The sequence below is a fragment of the Haliotis rufescens genome, unplaced genomic scaffold, assembly GCF_023055435.1.
Source record: "Haliotis rufescens isolate VD_foot unplaced genomic scaffold, xgHalRufe1.0.p SCAF_10, whole genome shotgun sequence".
Classification (NCBI taxonomy): domain Eukaryota; kingdom Metazoa; phylum Mollusca; class Gastropoda; order Lepetellida; family Haliotidae; genus Haliotis; species Haliotis rufescens.
Window position 1 is genome coordinate 22796202 of NW_025963780.1, and position 20055 is coordinate 22816256.

The 20055-nt window shown below is 38.3% G+C and overlaps 1 protein-coding gene across 1 annotated transcript; it reads right to left on the reverse strand.

The window, feature by feature from the left end:
* Nucleotides 1–9480: 9480 nt before the first annotated feature.
* On the reverse strand, nt 9481–19998 carry LOC124130835. Its single transcript, XM_046493843.2, has 5 exons — nt 19814–19998; nt 17144–17252; nt 15051–15164; nt 13298–13376; nt 9481–11459 (listed from the first exon to the last, which is right to left on the reverse strand). The coding sequence occupies exons 1-5, from the start codon at nt 19906–19908 to the stop codon at nt 11368–11370; spliced, it is 489 nt and encodes a 162-aa protein (XP_046349799.2). The 5' UTR covers nt 19909–19998; the 3' UTR covers nt 9481–11367.
* Nucleotides 19999–20055: the final 57 nt, after the last annotated feature.

Here is a 20055-nt window from a genome sequence, read left to right on the forward strand (position 1 = left end):
CACAAGGCAATCTTAGCTCTGTGATTAACATAAGCCTATGTTAAACTGTGAGTCACAATCATCTTAGCGCTAAGATCGTTTCGAGGAATGGAGCCAGGCATGTTAACCTCTACTAACACTGCCCATGTATGGCAACACACATTCAGAATTTTCATATTATTTTTTTTTATCTTGAAACCTTGAAATGAAAAAAGCCTGGGCTCAAGGTCAAGACTGAACTAGGTCACAAATGGATGTGGTTTTGTATCAGGAATTTTGAAGATTCATTGCTTTCATATATCTTACTTCGCTTTATTGTTAAGTATGTTGAAGGGTTTTTTTAATTTACTTTTTTCTTATACTGAATCATGATTGTTGTAAATATACTACTCAAAAGAAGTTAAGGATCATCCGATTCTTTCATATTACTATAATCTGACATAGAATGATGGATTAACTATTGTAATATAAAAGAAGCGGGTGATCCTTAACTTCTTTTGAGTAGTATATAAATACTCTCAAAAACTTCCATTGGAGAATACTTAGTTCATTTCCTGCATTAAGCAATACTGACAGGTAGAATTCACTGTTTTCTATTTGATTTTTCTTGTACCAGAATCATCTTCCCCCCCCCCCCCCCCCCTCCATTAATATGATACAAATAAGCCAGTGCTGCCCTGATGCCTAGACAGATCACTAAAGATCAATCAAGGTTGTGATAGTTATTAGACTTTAGTAATAGTGGTGATAATTTAGAAATCACTTAACAGTAATCTAATAGTGTTGTATGACTATTAAGATGCTTAGTTTTAGACAAAATCTCACTAAATGTCCCAGTTGGTTCTCTTATATCTATACAACTACTTCAATTTCAGTAATACACATTCTCTGTTACAGTGTATTTATTGTTTATATTACATACGTTATTACTTTTACAAAATTGTTACATTATCACACAGTTATGATGCAATTAACTAGTTCAATTATTTACCTACTTAACTCAACCCCCGATATTCTATACCCAAAAACAAAAGTCAAGCATAGCCCTGAAGTATTGTGCGAGATAATATGCAAGATTAATGACAGCGAACCAGCTGTGCAGACTTTGGAGGAACTGGTACAGGTGTTAACTAGTGAACCTGCTCACCTTGGTCCAATCGCATTAAAATCAAATCTTAGTTCTCGCTATCGCTAAACAAAGATCTGAGAACATCCCAGTAGGGTTCACGTCAGAGCGACCTTTCAGCCGACCAATCAGAGCGTCGCTTACGAGATCATGAAAGTGACAGTCGGAATGTGATTTCTAATCATGCATCCGTCGAAAACTTTAACACGGGGTATTCCGAACGATAGTTACGGGTTTAACGACTGAATCCATACAATCTGGACCATCTATTAGCGATTCCAGAATGTTCGTTTGTTCAGGTTTCAAATTTTTAATCGAGAATTTGTCAAAATATGTTTCGTAGCGTAGTCGCCAATTTGAAAGTGCTTAACTTTTGTTGATAAGTATAATACCGATTTTTCACATGCACAGACGGATAATGCAATATGTATCAGGGATGGATAAGATGGAATGTTGACTAACAGAGAAAAAAGAAATTTTGTCATAACAGAAGAATTCAGATTTGAGAAAATACAAAATCAAAATGTCCAACTAAACCTTCATGCTGGAATTGGTTTGATATTCCTCAAGATGGATATGATATGTATTTTTCTGTTCAGGTTTTAGTGAACAAATCCAAGAGGGACCATTAGGTGGATTACTTTGTATTCTGTATGAGATAGTTTGTACATGTTTCTTCAGTTATTGAGAGAGTATTATGGAGTAGAAAAGTCCCATTATGTTATTTAAAACAATCGATATATGACAATTCAAAATGTTTAACTTACCAATTTGTTCTTTTCAATCTAGTTTAGTTCGTATTCATGTTATAATATTGCATGTTATAGTGTATAAACTAGAAAATGGATTAAGATTGTTTGATCATTTTCTTACAAAAAAGGGAAAAAGTATAATATTTTTGAGAAATTGTGAAAAAAGAGTTGTAATCTTTGTATATACTGATATCATTTTCGGGTGTATTTATGTTTTGTCTCTGTTTTTTAAGATGTTTATGATTGTCTTTCAATGAAAAGAATGTATACATCTCAACATTTGCTAAAGACCACACAAGATGACTTGTTTGGTCCTTAACAAAGTGAGCTGTAAGAGTTTCATCACCAACAACTTGTATATTACCATCTTATAATTTTCCTCCCACTTGTTTCTTACGACAGATACAAGTGTCATGGATGCTTATCCATCAAGTGTATCTTTACGAAATGTCACAGCATTTGCTGAAATTGCCATCCCTATTGTCATGGTTTCTGATAGCCCCTGTTACTGACTGTGTTAGTTATTGTTGGGATGGGGTTCTGTTTGCTTCTTTCACCCAAAAAATTCATTTGTTGGAGCAAAATTATTTAAAAAGGTACCAAATAATTGTTGTGTCTTGGATGTAAAAAAACCTGTGTCTGCTCATATCAGGTTAAAAAAGGATTTTTAGATAAAAACTATCCAAGGTATAATAGGTCTTCAGCAACCCATGCTTGCTTTGCTGTAAAAGGCGACTATGCTTGTCGTAAGAGGCGACTAACGGGATCGGGTGGTCAGGCTCGCTGACTTGGTTGATGCATGTCATCGATCCCAATTGCGGATCGATGCTCATGATATTAATCACTGGATTTTCTGGTCCAGACTCGATTATTTACAGACCACCGTCATATAGCTGGAATATTACCGTGCGGCATTAAACAACAAACCAAACCAAACGATATGAACTGTTAAATTATTCCTTTGGAATTCCTTGAGTTTTTACATACACATAACTTTGTGAAGCATAATTTGTAACAGTTTGCATTGTGTAACTATCACCTTGTCATAGTTGATATTATAATCAGACATCACGGTAATCAACAAGATCTTTTCTAAACAATCTCTTTATATGTGACGTCTGCTGTGTGAACTGAAAATTTGATTGTATTGATGCAAATATGACATTTTAAAGTGTGTCATGATACAATGTCATCAAGATCTGTACATGTATACTGATACGACGTTACTTACCGATATGATCCACATCTAATATCTAGGAAGAATTTAAGAAAGTAGGGGGTCTAAATTGTAGAAAGTGGGGGTTCAATATGATGGCTTTGCAAGTTACGTTGTACCCCATTGTATGTTGTATCCCACGTCTTGTTGCCATGGTGTTTTTGTTTAAATGTAGCTGCATTGGTGGAAACACCTTTCTTTCACTCATAAGTGTAACTGTTGAGTAAATGATTTCTTACATTTCCTTTCTTGAATTAAAATCAAAAGTTAGGGCTCCAAAGTTAGAGAATGTGAAAAACTTTACTGACTGAGGTACAAACTTTGAACCTTCTGATAGTCAATCTTTTGACATTACCGTTTTACCACCGGCGCTAAGTGCAGGAAGAAGTATTTGGATACTCTACTTTTGGCACCTTCGTAAACATGTAACCATTTGAAAATAAAATAAGTGTTTACTTATACTTAAATATAAGTAAGATACACCAATACTTTCATCAATAATCCAACTGTTGCCTACATGAAAGCCATGACAAAACTCATGATGTAATGCCGAAACTTCTTAAAAGCATAAAAGTATAACTCATGTTATTTTATTTGGAAATTCACTGCCAGGCTTATATGTTATTTGTTAAAGGGAGTTCTGTTGTTCTGGATATGGCGTTGTGTTTTGTGTAAAAGTGTGAGATTATGCCTGATAGCCGATTCAACATTGAGGGCTATTCTGACCTTTTTAGTTGATTACCTGGCTTGAAACAAAGTTTGGTTTGTTCTTAGGCCAAGGGGGCACAGGTGGCCCAATCGTCTCAGGCGCCAAGATTTGCTGTGCAGAGTTGCGTCCCTTGGACACGCCAGAAATCTATGATTGTGGGTTTGAATCCCGGTTCGCCCAATTATGTTTCTAGGTTTGTCAGCACCATACCCGTGCTCATGGGTTTCACCGAACTAGTAAACGTCTGAGACCTGCATCACTTCGGGCTTTCCTCCCACATTAAGCTGACATGCCGTGATATAACTTGAATACTGTTAAAAGCGGCGTTAAACCCAACTCACTCACACACTCACTCACGCACTCTTAGGCCAAACTGATTGCTACTTTGACATACATTGATTCATACAAATAGTTTATTTAGGTTATACAGAAAGGTTGTACCGCTTGTGATATTGTGGCACAAGTATCGCAGTGCATCAACACGCAGAGAAATCATGACACCCATCCATTCCCTGTCTGTGATCATTACTGTACATAGTAGAGAACCGTTGTCTAGTTTGTGTGATTGTCAAGGTTTACCCTATCATGTATGAGAAAATGTGCTGCCAGAACGAGGGATTATGTCGGAAATGAAATGACCTTGACCTAAGGAATCTTTTATTTCTTAAGCCTGGCTGGTGGCTTTGAGAGTATTGGACCTTTTATCAGCTGAAGTGCATGGTGGGATTGGGGGCAAGAGTGTCCCAGTCGTTTAAGGTGCTGCAATTCGCTGTGCAAAGTTGCCTCCCTTAGGCCTGTAACCAGAAAACAAGGGTTACTGCCAGGAACCAGTGATTGTGGGTTCAAATCCCGGTTCATCAGTTATGTTTCTTGGTTTGTCGGCACCCCTAAGTCCCGGGTTTGATTCTCCAGATGGGTACAGTATGTGAAACCCGTTTCTGGTGTCCCCTGTTGTGATATTGCTGGAATATTGCTAAAAGTGACATTAGGCTCTTGCTGGAGTTGATACAGAAAACATTTTGATTTTTATGACACTCTCATAACCACCATAACATGCTTGCACGATTTGCTAAGATTCATAAGTAAATCGCAAAATTAATACCAGCACATCTTTTTGGTTTATCCCCACTAAATCAGTCCCTCATATGTGACCATTTGCATAGATTTTAGTTGGTTTGCAATTATGTTTCTTTAGTACATATTGGTTAACCCTTGATGATAAAAGTTTCACATTATTTATGACATGTTAAGTTAAAGATATATTTTAGTATTGGTGGCTGAAACAGGAAATATGATTATCAAAATTATTATTTTATGACAAGAAATTGATGTGGACAGAAACTTGGTCAATAATCTGGCCTAATATCGACTCTCCACTAGTCTCAGTCTCAAACAATCAGATCAGATACCTCTCCAATACCATGCCTCTCTGCATCAAGATCTGAGGACACTACATTTCTGGTGTCCCCCGCCGTGATATTGCTGGAATATTGCTAAAAGCGGCGTAAAACCAAACTCACTCACTCACTCACTCACTCTGAGGACACTGCCATAGGAGGTCGGGGTACAAGTGGCCAAGCTGTCTAAGGCGCAGAAATCCGCTGTGCAGAGTTACATCCCTTGGGCACACCAGAAATCTATGATTGTGGGTTCGAGAGTCAGTTCACCTCAATGATGTTTCTAGATTTGTCAGCACCATACCCGTGCTCATGGGTTTCATCAAAGTGGTAAATGTCTGAGACCCCACTTCGGGCTTTCCTTCCACATTAAGCTGACATGCCGTGATATAACTGGAATACTGTGAAAAGCGGCATTAAACCCAACTCACTCACTCTTGGCTGATTAGAAAGTCCACCTGACACAGCCTCCTTTGGAAGTGTTTTGATATCTTCACTCAGAGGAATCGTATCAGAGTAAAAGAACTGATTATAATAAGATTGCTCTTGTCTCAGTATATTTCGACAATCACTAGGACTTTGAGTCAAGAGGGTTTACTAATTCTGATTTCTTTCAGCTGTGAATGATTGGAATATTTGGTTAATTGTGATTTCATTTTAGATGAAAGCAAATATGTTAATTTGAAGCAGTAATAATGTGTTCAGAATATGCATTTATGGCATTTGTCCAAGCCTGAATAGAATCGCCCCGAAACAGTTGTGCATAGCTATTTATCTTCCTGTACATTTATTTCAATTACCTTATTCGACGTAATAAGCGCCCCGCTCTTATAAGCACCCACTTGTGAACAATCCCCATTGCACCCCTTCCCATTGATCAATGTACACAAGACTTATTTATTCGTGAAAAAAATGCAGTTGTGTGTTATATGCACCCTTAATTATTGGCAAGTAAATTCTGGAAAATTATATCTGTCATATATAAACATTTCAGGCTGTCAGCATAAACCACGAAATTTACGATCTTTCAACTCTGGTTTTTTTTCCACCAAAATAATATTCTAATAAGAGCCCCCAATTTCTAATTTTGAGAGCGCCCTGGGTGCTTATTACGTCGAATACGGTATTCCCAAAGATGATTTGTGGTTTTGGTATTTAAACTTTTTCATCGTTGTATGGATGTTGTACATACCTTAAAGTTCTCTCCATGTAAATATATTTTTTGCACATTTGTTTCCATTGGCTGTGCTTTCCATGTATGAGTTTGTTAGTGGTCCTCAACTTGCTTTGACTGAGTTATCCCCCTTGTTTTCGCTAAGACTGTCATAATTCCTGAACTTTACCATTGACTTGTGACACAGGCCATATACTGATATGGCAGTCATAGCATAGACTGCTCTGTTTCTTCTAAAAGGAGCTTATTTAAGTAATTTAAGGACTGCAAGTCCAGATTGAAATGTTTTCTTCAGAATAGTCTTGAAATATTTGTGTCAAGTATGTCATCTGCTGCGTCTTGTACTTGCATCTGGCGCATGGGACGTAGTCAAGGCCTTACTGACTGCAGCTTAAAGCATGCTTTTGTAACACTGGAATTTCTTTTTTCTTAAGAGATGATTTGAGATTTTGTGGATTAGACTTCATTAGAGTTACCATAATGAATGAGATTTGAAGGAAATTGTTAGTTCGTTAAAATGGTTTTAGAAGTGATTAAATTACATTTTATTCATTGTTTAATTGAAAGCAGAAATATGAATGCAAATTGATCAAATCCAGTCCAAGTCATGATTATAGTTTAACTGTTTTGAATCGATTATCCTAAACATGACATTTGGCATTATTTACAGTTCAGTTTAATATTATAAATAGAATGTTATTAGCTAGGTTTTAACTTGACGTAAAGAATTTCACTACAATGAGACTTTGGGGCCGCTGCTTTTTCAAGGACTGAATATGAACCCAGTAAACCAGGATAGAATTTTTAAAAACATTTATTATTGCAAAACTGTTAGACAAAGATGGTCGTCTGTCAGAAGTTGAAGGTGCTATGTCCATTTCTTCCTTTAATAGTTTTATAGGTGGACATGTTGTTGCAAATGTTGTTCATTTTTTCAACTTAGATGGTCTTAAATTTGGAGGTTAGTGTGCTGTTCAAAAGTTCCATCTCGGATAAGCATCTTTATTAAGCTGAGCTTTCTAGACTGAAGAGAATACTACACTCAACTGCTCATGCGTTTCATATTTTTACTTCCATCTCCTCGGTCAACTGGGGCACGGGTGGCCCAGTCGTCCAAGGCGCCACAATTCGCTGTGCAGAGTTGTGTCCCTTGAGCACGCCAGAAACCTATGATTGTCGGTTCGATCCCGGTTCGCCCTGATTATGTTTCTAGGTTTGACAGCACCATACCCGGGCTCGTGGGTTTCCCCTAAGTGGTAAAAGTCTGAGACCTGCATCTCTTCGGGCTTTCCTTCCACATAAAGCTGACATGCCACGATATAACTGGAATATTGTTAAAAGCGGCGTTAAACCGAACTCACTCACTCACTCCCCAGTCATCTTGACAGACATTTGAACTGGAAAGTTCTGCTGCACCACCAGATTAGATCATTGTGAAGTAGGTGCACTAGCTAATGCTTAGGAGTAGCTGGTTATACATCCCATCTTTGAGGATCTTAACATGTTTTCAGTGTAGTTTTGTAGGGGTAGGTAATTGGAATTATTTTTTTATCCTACATGGAACTTTTGAACTGCTTCCTTGTTATCATCCTCGATTATCCAGGGTGTTTTATCCCCATTTTATTAGATTAATACCCTCGACCCTTTTGCCACCATAGCTTCATGTTGGAAGTGACATAACCAGGTCCATCTCTCTTCTCAGCAACTTAGCACAGAATTAATCTCGCTCATGAGCTTGAAATCAACCAATGTTGATTCTTAACACATCTACCTTCAAAATAGCAGCTTCATCCAAGCGAGCATTTGATGTATATAGACGTAGGTCCAGGGGGCGGTCCGGTTATATTTGCAAAGTCACAAAAAAGTTGAAACAAGTTCTGGTGATTCATGAGCGAAACAAGAAGCCGTAAGAACAGTTTCATTTGACTGGACGTCTATTTTTAGTGTCATGTCTTTCAAACTGTCACAAAACGAAGTTAAGGTTGAGATTAGGTCCAGGGTACACATCACAATAAAATGGTGATATGATACGCTAGATAATCAAGGATGCATTATGAATATATTTTCTAGGCACGGCCTAGTGATTCGATTGTGTAGCATAATCTGGTTTGTTTGACATTGCAGATGAATTAGCATGGTTTATGAAGTGTAGATACCATATGGCTGTACATTTATACTTGCATGTATATGGACTGGTTGGTAAGAATGTCTATGTTTTGAGAGCTGTTCAATTTGTTGTATGTTTTTTCACAGTTTATATATATATATATATATATACATCAATTGATTGACACAATGTACATATTGTACAAAGGGAATAAAGTATTCATCTACTTCAAAACACCTGTCTGTCTTATGTCGTACTAGCATGAACAGTTGAATTTACCGACTACATGTGTCTGCCCGGAAAACAGAAGGTCGGTGGATCAATTCCCCTGGCCATGTGATACCTAAAGATGTCAAAGATGGTACTTGTTCATTCCCTGCCTGGTGCTTGGAGATGAAGCAAGGAATGGTCAGCTCAGGGTCAGTACGTTGGTGGTGTGACAGATTTGTTTTCCTTTGTTTGACTGCTCTTGATGCACTTTGTAGTTGAAACCATTAGTGCTTGGTCAGTTACTTTGCTTTTAGAAATACTCCAGCAATATCACGGCAGGGGACACCAGAAATGGGCTTCACATATTGTACCAATGTCTGGAATCGAACCCGGTTCTTCAGCGAGACGAGCAAACGCTTTAACCACTAGGCTACCCGACCGCTCCCATCTGTGCTTGGACATCTCAATGATATCATATGTACAATTCTTTAATACAATGATGTGTCAATACTCAAGCTCATAACCTGAAAAGATTTTGTTTAACACCTCTGGAGAAGGATTTACTGAAGATCAAGCTTCCGTAATCTTGTATGAGGTTGCTGTAGGCATGCATTTAACCACAGCAAGGATAATGGTATGACACTGGAAAGGTATGTAATGAGTCCTTGGGCTACCTTGCTTCTTGCAAGTATTAGCAAACACTTTTCTAGTTTCGTTCTCATTTTCACCTACCAAAGTTAAAATATCAACGATTATTGAACTGAAGAACCTTTAAATGCACGACCACTGAAATCAATGACAAGATACAAATTCTTCAAAACATTTAATTTAAAGTATCAAAAGTACATCCAAAGATATTCATACACACATCTGTACTAGATCTGACCAACATATACAAAATAATCTATCAAAAAGCTCTGCTGTAAATACTCTTCATGTATTTGAAGTCTAGAAGAAACAAAAATTTCAGATTGTGTATTTACAATAATTATTTGTTGAGATTTTGAATGGATTCCTCACAAGGCTTGTTATTTGTCAAATGTTAACATGGTGAGTCATCATGGTAAATTTGACCAACCAAAAGCAACTTTTACATAGTAAGCCCCTTTGGATGATATTCCAGTTATATCCCTGGGCGTCGCCACAATGTGGGATGAGAGAAGGTGATTCCATTCATAGATGTTTACCACTTTTGTAAAACACAGACCATGAATTTGAAGGCAAATCTAAGATTCTGACATGCAGATCCTGGTACAACAAAGGGACATTACTCAAAAAGAGCTTGCAATAACAGTAAAATGTATTGGAGATGTCTAACAGCAAAATGTTAGTAAGAATACCAGTGGAGACATGTTGTGGAGATGTAAATAAAGCAAGCACGGAAATTCAATAATTTTTTGGACTTTGAGTGATGGTAGTAACAGTATTGCCAGAACATGTCACCTTCTATGTGGAGAAACTAAACAACTAACAATCATGTCAAAAGAATTGCATACAATGCTAACAAGAGATCACTGCCCTTGTCATAAATCTTTATCAAGTTTTCTCATATTCTCACACACAGAAATCCACAGCTGCACACAAATAGACACATAAGTTTTCACAACCCCTGTATCATACAAGGCCGAAGCATATAGTGGTAACCAAAAAATACATTTTTAGTTGTGTACAGGTATAAATACCTGTGCTTGAAATAAGTACAAATTGCAGAGAAACACATGGCAGCAACATTGGTGTGAGAATGAGGTATCATATATCCAGGGTTTGCCCTAGGCTCTTAAAACTGGGGGCCATTATGACTCCTTAGCTGAACTATAGGGAGTCATATGTTTTTCGAAGGGGGTCATTTTAACAAAATACTAATTGATGTTAGATTCCGTAATGAATTCAATTTGTAATACGGCGATATTTGCTGATATATTGGATAGTGAACAAACCCCTTCCGATTGATCAGTGTACACAAGACTTATTTATTCGTGTATAATACGTTAGTTATAGGCATCCTTATTTATTGGCAATTAAATTCTGGAAAAATATCTGTCATATATAAACAATTTCGGCCTGTCAGCATAAACCACGAAATGTACGATCTTGCAACTCTTTTTTTTTTCACCAAAATAATATTTAAATAAGAGCCCCCTATTTCTAATTTTCAGAGCGCCTTGGCTCTTATTATGTCGAATACGGTATTATCTTGTTTCTCTAATCAAGCTGTTAAAATTATGTTTTAAGTACTTATCTACTCTCTTTACAGATGTCAATCTAATTACATGAAATTTGTAATGTCCAATGTTTGTTATTATATTCGCAGATAACGGATTGATATAGACTGATAAAGGTGACAGTGACTGACAGGAAATACAACCACCCCACTAGGCAACTATTGAAACTTCATTCTCATTGGCTGCAATCGAGAGCTTGCCAGTAGGGCTGTTCCATTTTTAGATATTAGGTTTACCAACATTAGGTGAAGCTGACATCGGTCATATTTTATTGTCAAGGGATATGTCCATTTTAATTAATTGTGCAAAACTGACTGACGCAATGGAGATAATATTACGTATTTTCTCTTTAGATTATGTCAAATACACAGGTTTTCTGCGTCGGGTAAACCCTGCATATATCCCCATTTTAGATAACAACAAGCAGAAGGCATGGGCCAACATGTCTTACACATCCAACATGGTATACGTTTGTTTAATATTTTTTACAGTTTGCTGAGGAAAACTGTGTACAGGTGCTGTCACTGGCCGTCTCCTTGTAGCCTTGAGATTTGTCAAGTCCAGCCCCTTCAAGAAAAAAAACAAAAAGTTAGAACAATGATAATAGGTGGTGAGGTGAAATGGGGTTTAACGTCGCGTCAAAGATTATTGCACTTATATAGCGACGTGCATGCACGTGTATGTGTGTGTGTGTCTGCTTGTACTAGTCCAGACTGATGCCGATTTATAGTGCTAGCACACTGAGATACCATGCCGCAGTTTAACATGAATACCCCACTCAGACACAGTATACTGACACTGAGCCGACCAGTCCTTGTTTTAGCCCCTTAATGCCGAGCACCAGACAGGGTAACAACAAGTACCATTTTTTAACATCTTTTGGTATGATGCGGCTGGGAATTGAACCCCGGACCTTCCGCTCTCCGGGCGGATGCTCTACCATTAGACCAAATGATAATAGGTAAAGTTGTATGAGATGATGATGGTTAAATCAGGTACCCGCATTGGGGTGAGGTGAAAAAGTTAATGTCACATTCAAGTTTACTGTACTCACATAGCGACAAGCATGCACGTGTGTGAGTGGCTGCTTGTACAAGTCTGGACTTTATAGAGCTATTATAACAGGGATACCCCATCAGACACAGTATACTGACTAGGGCTGGGACGAGTCCAAATTTACTACCTGAGTACCCATCCCGCTATTACCCGACCCTACCTGGGTACCCACTGTTGGTCTGCATACTGAAGTTGACTGAAGTTAAATCTTTATTCAAACATATAAAGTCAGAAGGAATGCGTGCAGAGTCAGAAAGAAATGCAAACATTAGTCACTTATAGTGTAACCGTGGAAGTTCTAGATAATGCTTGCCATTAAACAATATATCACATGACTAACCATGGGTCGGATTAGTCCTGTGGGTATCTGGGTCCTACTCAGGAACCACCCAACCCACCGGGTACCCGAGTTACCTGTCCCAACCCTAATACTGACCCAAAGCCAACCAGTCCTTGTTTTATCCCCTTTTGCCGAGCTCCTGGCAGGGTAACAGACTTCTACACCTTGGAGATGTGGTTGGTAACTGCCATGTGTTTTATATCTTATTATTAACTCCTATGAATGAGTGATTGAGTTACAAGATTCAGTCCTTATCTTTGCGGCCTGCAAGTTTGGGTGACCCTAAGTCTCATTAGTTGCTATGTACTTATATGTTTGTATGTTGTTTAACGCCGCACTCAGCAATAATTCTAGCTATATGACAGCAGTCTGTAAATAACTGAGTTTGGACCAGACAATCCAGTGACTGACATCATGACCATAATTCTACACAATTGGGATACAACAACATACATCAACAAAGTAAGTGAGGCTGACCACCTAATCCCGTTAGTGGCCTCTTACAACAAGCATGGGCTGCTGAAGACAATGATTAACAACAAACAAGGGATACTGGGAGACATTGTTAACAGGCATTGCAAACTGTTTTCACTGGAATATCTAAGCAGGAATCGTTTCCTTCAAAAGTGAAATACCGTATTCGCCATATTAAGAGCCCTGCTCTAATAAGCGCTTCCTGACACAATTCTAGACCAACCTGTAAGTAATCTTTGTAAGCACCCCCTACAAAGACTGAAACTCTACATGACAGTCCATTTTTTTGTGTGTATATTACATATCTTTTTTGTTTAACATAAAATAGTGGCGTAAGGGGTATATAATTGTCTATTCACTATCATCAAAACCTTTTTTGTTTCATCAATATTCAAACTAATTTGTCCACAACTGCTCAATCTATGAAAACAACAATAACTTGTGTATTGTTTTAATAATCATCCCCTTTGTCAATTATCTGAACGCTTAGGTACTTATTACAGCGAATACGGTAGGATGCTATGTTACAGCGTACCGACAATGAGGTTGTGGAGATTGCAGTAGTTTGTGCCGAAGTCAAGGACAGCATACCAGGTCTCTGACGTGCTGTCTCCCTGGGAATAAATGGACAGGTGATATATATAATTCTGGTATAGGTATACAATGCTTATCATTTGTATTTATTGTATACTGAAACACTTTAAAACACATATTCAAAACTTTGTAATGTTCGACAAAATGGCCACAAAAATCAAATTAAGTTGTTCTGTGTATTTAGGCATGAGATAATCAAACGATGTCATCTTGACACACTGTAATCATTGGAAATTAAGATGAGGGTATAAAATAATCACAGCTACATTCCACAACAGAGTCCAGAAAATATTAACTTGAGGAAGGTGAATCCTAAAATTACCAAGGTCATCTTAAAGGAGATCTATTGCAAAAAGACTTATTAAAACATGTTCAATAGTCTTACAAAATACATATTTACACCAAAAAAAGAATCATGTGATTTCATTGTTATCTAAAAAGCAACAAACAACTACCCTGATCCCACAACCGACACGTATGCATACTGAAATCCCATCTAGAGGCCTAGTTGTAGCTGTGATGTCACAGTGGATAGACGTCTGCCATTTTGTTTTGTATACAGTGCATTAATCTACATGACAATGAAGTGAATTTCTGTTATTCTCGGCATATTGAAGTCGCAAAATTGGGTATTTTGTGGGCGTAGGGGTGTACTAGTTCATCAAACAAAAGAATTTTTTTGAGTGCCATTTCTTGAAATTTCCAACCGAAAAGGCCGATTTAGTGAGGGGATAGTTTAGGTAAAGTGATGTCAGCGAGGAGGGAAATAAAATTGACTGGACATGACATTTTTTGTTTCTTGCATTTTGAGGCATCTGTCTATGAGAGAGATCCACACAAACTCAACAACCTTTGTTACGAAAATAAATTTAGCATTCATTGTTACATTTAATCCATGACTGGCTACCCTTGTACAACAATTGTAAGTCTATTTGGAGGCACCACACGACTTCCAGATCTTGTGGTAGCAGTCACAACGGTAGACGATGTAGTGTTTGTACATATTATAATAACTGTTTACACGGCAGTATTTAGTGAACCAACCATCACTAGACAATACAATTTTAACACATAACATTCATTTGTATAGAAAACATATTTAGCTTAAATAGCCCTATGCTAATTGTTTGCCATAAAGACAACACTATTAACAATGTGTCGACAATGCTAGGTGTCAATCTACACCTGGCACATTTTAGACAAGAAGAACTGTCTTACAAATTATTTTGTATTGACAAACATCCATTTTGTTTAGAAATTTCAGGATAGCGTTAACCATGAAAATGTGTTACCAAGTCTTTCTTTATTTACATCAGACTGATTTTCTTCAATTGGTAGATCTTCCTCGCTTTCCTCGCTGCTGTCAAGACTACTTTGATTAACCACTGGCTCATATCGATATGGGCGAATATGTGTAAGGACATAGAGTGAAAACTCAATGTTTTCATCGACAGCAATGTCAGGCGATGCCATAACTAACGCTAGCTAATCTACCAAACACTATAAAGAAACAGTGATCGTCTGCAAGTCAAGTCTCCACTATGACGTCATGTCACATGATGAAAACGTTTAACTTTTTTTTTCACAAATATTGCCTTTAGAATTTTTTCTTCAAAATACCTGTTTTAATATGCCTCATAAATGATGTAGTTTACTGTAAATCCCCTTTAAGCAACCTTCAAATCAGTACTTACATTGACATTGCAGACGTTGGTGGCCTGTGAAAAGGTGAAGGTCAAGTCATCAACGTAGTGTTTCTTAGGGGTTTCGTGGGTGGCCTTCACCTGTGTGGTCGTACTGGACACCAACTGAAAGTTGACAAGCATGAATACAACAGAGGCTGGGATTTTCTTAAAAAACATGCATTTTCTGAACCGTAAGCATGGTGAGCAGAGACAGGATTTTATCAAATATTCTTAAAAAACAACAACATTTTATTGCAAAAATGATGCCATGTTCCTAATGTGGGACTAATCACCATGATCTGGTGGCCATTATTCATAGAATGATTTATGTGAGTGTCCTTGCTGACATTGCGACATTTCAATTTAATTAGGACTGAGACTAGAAAGGAAGATATTATTCAAACTTGTCAGGGATTAGGTGTTATGCAATAGACTGACAGATGATGAATCAGTGAATAGGTCTTTATGCCAGTCAGCAATATTCCAGCAACCGTCATCTTTGCGAGGAAAGAGAGTTAACTGACTTTAAAAGTCCAGTTTCCACCCTTGCCCAACTAGCCTGGAATTCCTTTGCTCGATTGTAGCGCCACCAGTGGCTATTACTAGTTATATCCCTTCTGAGCCTCTCCTATGGACCAATCAGATTCCACCTCTCATATCACCTGCATTTGCTTCAAACAAAATGGCGGCGCCAAGTCAGAACGATCTGCTCGATAATCAAGATCTATATTGTGATAAAACGGTTCTTACATCGCCAAATGCATCATATCACGTGAGCACCTTGATTAAAAACACGAAAAGATTTTGAAAATATCTGTTGACAACGAGTTGGCGGTGCACATGCTTTGCAAATCCTGCGATCGACCGAAATCTGCATGACAGTTTACGAACCGGATTTCGATTTCGTTGCGCGATTTTGATTGGACTATGCATAGACTCGTTAGTCCAGCCAAATTGTAACTCCATAATATCAGCCTAGTATGGCAAGGGTGGAAACTGGACTTTTATAGTCAGTTAACTCACTTGCCTCAGGAAGATGGCAACCGTAATCGCTCCAATACGTACAACCCCAGCCTACCCTGACCAACTTCTATACCAATCTGTAAGTAATCTTTGTAAGCACCCCTACAAAGACTGAACTGTACATAAGTCCATATTTTCTTGTGTATGTTACTGATTTATTTTTACAGAAAACAGAACTATGATGGTCCAAAACCAGTTGATCACTGAAAATAAACTAAAACTTGTTGTTTGTGGTTTTAGTAACAGCCCCCCACCTTTGTCGGTTTTAGTGGCCAAGGCGTTTATTACATCGAATAGCCAATATCCCAGCATGCAAGCTGAGTATGGGAGGAAAGCCAGAAGTGATGCAGATATTAAGATATGAACCACATGAAACCCACTAGCTGACAACCCAAAGAAACATCAGGGATTCAAACGCACTATCAAAGGTTTCTGCAGCAGACAAGTGGGCCACCCTTTCCCCAGAGAATTGACAAACGCATAATTAGCCCCAGAATGAGGATATGAAGTCATGCAATGGTCATGCCACTAATTTTAACCACCAGAACCTCATTCCTCTGCATTTATTACCACCACCAGAACTCCAGTTAAGCTGCATGTTTGCATAAAATACTACCCCCCCTCCCCCCCCCCCCCCGAAAGAAATGTGAACATTAGTGACTTGTAGTGTAACCATATAGTCATTAAACAATATATCACATGACTAACAACGGGTCCGGGTAGTTCTGGGGGAACTCGGGTCCTTCTCAGTACCCACCCGACCCAGGTACCCGAGTTACCTGCCCCAGCCCTAGCAAGGACTATAAGTGAGTGAGTGAGTGAGTATGGTTTTACGCCGCTTTTAGCAATATTCCAGCAATATCATGGCGGGGGACACCACAAATGGGCTTCACACATTGTACCCATGTCGGGAATCGAACCCGGGTCTTCGGCATGATGAGAGAACGCTTTAACCACTAGGCTACCCGACCGCCCCCAACGTCTATAAGACAAGTGCCAGTTTCTATCAATGATGTGGAGACCTGAAAAACTGAAGAAATAAATGATAGTTTAGCCTAAACATGATGTTCTGCTTTTACCTTGTAGCGACATTTCTCTCCTCCATTAGCACATCCCGCATCACCCTCCCATGTTCCTATCTGTTTCACAATGGCGCTGCTCACATTCATGCACGGCAGTGAAAACGTCCTGAAAGAGTTACGCAGACATAAATAGTGGTCAAACAATACAAGAGCAATGGTGTCACGCAGGGCTGGGACAGGTAACTCGGGTACCCGGGTCGGGTGGTTGGTTAGTTGGTTTGTTGTTTAACGCTGCACTCAGCAATATTCCAGCTATATGACGGCGGTCTGTAAATAATCGAGTCTGGACCAGACAATCCAGTGATTAATATCATGAGCATCGATCCACACAATTGGGATCGATGACATGCTTCAAACAAGTCAGCGAGCCTGACCACCCGACCCTGTTAGTCGCCTTTTACGACAAGCAGTCACCTTTTATGGCAAGCGTGGGTTGCTGAAGACCTATTCTACCCCGGATCTTCACAGGTTCCGGGTCGGGTGGGTACTGAGTAGAACCCGGGTACCCACAGGACTACCCGCACCCGTGGTTAGTCACGTAATAATATTGTTTAATGGAAAAGATTATCCAGAACTCTATACACGATAAATGATAAATGTTATCTTTCTTTCTGACTTTGCACACATTCCTTCTGACTTTATATGTTTGCATAATGATAAAACATCAGTCAACTTCAGTGTATGCATAACCAGATTGGTTTATATGTGTATCTAAATTTATTTGGACAGGAGTACGGTCAAACTATTTCGAATCGGACATGTTTTACCTATCACTTGAGACCTACAGTGGGTACCTGGGTAGGGTCAGGTATTAGGGGTCTGGGTACCCGGGTAGTAAATTTGGACTCGTCCCAGCCCTAGTTTCAGGACCCATAGAACAATTTCAGAGTGTTGCATCGCTACACAAACCGCATGTTTGAAAAAGAGGCACAAAAATATTGACGTCAGATAAGTTCATAAGGAACAGACCAATTGATATTCTGTCTTTTTTTAATCGAGATGAGATATTTTTTCAGCTACAGCTACAAAACCAGATATTGCTTAATGAATAACTGTGAGCCTGAATTATTTATAAGAAAAACACCTTACACAATGTCATTTTTGTGGCAGACAATTTCTTTTTTTTTTCAATAACGTGAAGCATAATTATATTTTCTTCAAGAATTTTTGGGGACAATTATCTCGACAAAGGCCTGGGTTTAATTCCCCATATGGATACAATGTGTGAAGGCCATTTCTGATGTCCTCAGCCCTGATATATTGCTGGAATACTGCTAAAAGCAGCGTAAAACATACTCAGTCCCTCTTCTATGACATATAAATGTGACCCGCCAGGAGAAAAGGGACCTTATGGGTGCTATGATACAGTTGTGCTGTGACGTCATAAGACGTTTGAGTCAACTTACTTCAGTGAAAATCGCCATGTGTGTGGCCTGCACAAAAGCAGAGCTCCAGATAAGCTTTTGGTGTTTTAAAATCATTGGGTATCAGTAATTCTATCTGGGTATTCAAATTTCTGTTACCCACTAGTTTTTACATATGTGGGAATTTAAGTTAAATATTTAAAAACACGATTCATCTAGTCCCTGCAAACTGGTGTTGTGTGGGATCGAGAGCTTTATAGGACTCAAAAATACCACGATACTTCCACACGAAAGTGTGATGGCAAATGATCATGATGTAACTGTCATCGTGGAGTTTGGTAAGGTTGACGGAATACCCGTTTATAATTTCAAAATAAGTTGCTGATTTGCTAATCCAATACGCAGGGTTACTTCACAATATTGTGATGATACGCACAAGTTTTATTTTTGTAGCGTATCTGTAATGTTCGTTGCGTATTTGATATGCTTGGATTATATTTTACTGCCTATTTCTGCATTTCTGATGCGTATTTTACGCAGATACGCAGCTTATCTGGAGCTCTGCAAAAGTAACTTATTTCTCTCTCGTTAGTTCATAAGGTAAACATTATTTTAAAACCTTTCAGCATACATGTCTACCCTCAATTCATCCGACATTACATCTAAAAACTGCAATTATCACATAAACAGTTATAAGTCGGAAAATGAATCATAATATTTGATATGTATCTCTGTAATGAATACGAACTGAAGCTTGTGGTTTGGATTTTTGTGTTCCAAAGATACTGTAGTTTTAAAATATAATTGAAAGTCAAAATGTGATTTTTTCACCCATAAGGTCACTTAAATTATCTCATGGTTGGTCACATATATGAGAATGTACTTCTCTGAAACTTATTAGAAGATTCATCGAAATTTTAAGATGTTATGTTAGATTTTCAAGTTTTAATATTGATATAATATGAGTTCTAAAATGATAGGATAAAACTAATGCCAAATATGAAATGTTCTGCTGTTGTCATTTACAGGTGCTTCGTTCAATATGTACAGTAAAGAGTTACTTCCCTTTAAACGTGTCCCATTTCCGATCACATGTTCTCCTTGATTGGCTTTCGTAATCAACACCAAAGAAAGACTCCTGAAACCGTCACTGAAATTTGTTGTATATTACTCGGTACCATAACCGTATTACTGCCATTACCTCTGGCAACAAAATATACGTACTGTTATGGCGTAAACAAGAATGATACATGAATTCACAAAACTCCGTCTTGGAAATCCGGGTTCGGAAAGACGGACTCACCAGTTAACTTTGCACGAAGCATGAATGGGGCCGAACAGAGCGCCCTCAGTTGCAACGACAAGGCAAATCACCGCTAGCACTATAAACGACTTCATTTTCTCGTTCCAAAGTCAGAAAGTGTTGAATACAGCCTATTCTCTCGTTATGCAAGCCTGTGTGTCATGTGATTTTGCATGTGACCGTTGTGATCACGTGACTCTAAACTTTACACCCGATTGTTATATATTATATATCAAGATGTC

Bases quoted from the DNA above. Each gene is read 5' to 3' on its own strand.
- LOC124130835 (XM_046493843.2), bottom strand. From the start codon at position 19,908: ATGAAGTCGTTTATAGTGCTAGCGGTGATTTGCCTTGTCGTTGCAACT. The intron at 15,165-17,143 runs GTAAAAGCAGAA...GTCAACTTTCAG, and splicing joins GAGAGAAATGTCGCTACAAG to TTGGTGTCCAGTACGACCAC. The intron at 13,377-15,050 runs GTAAGTACTGAT...ATTTATTCCCAG, and splicing joins CCAACGTCTGCAATGTCAAT to GGAGACAGCACGTCAGAGAC.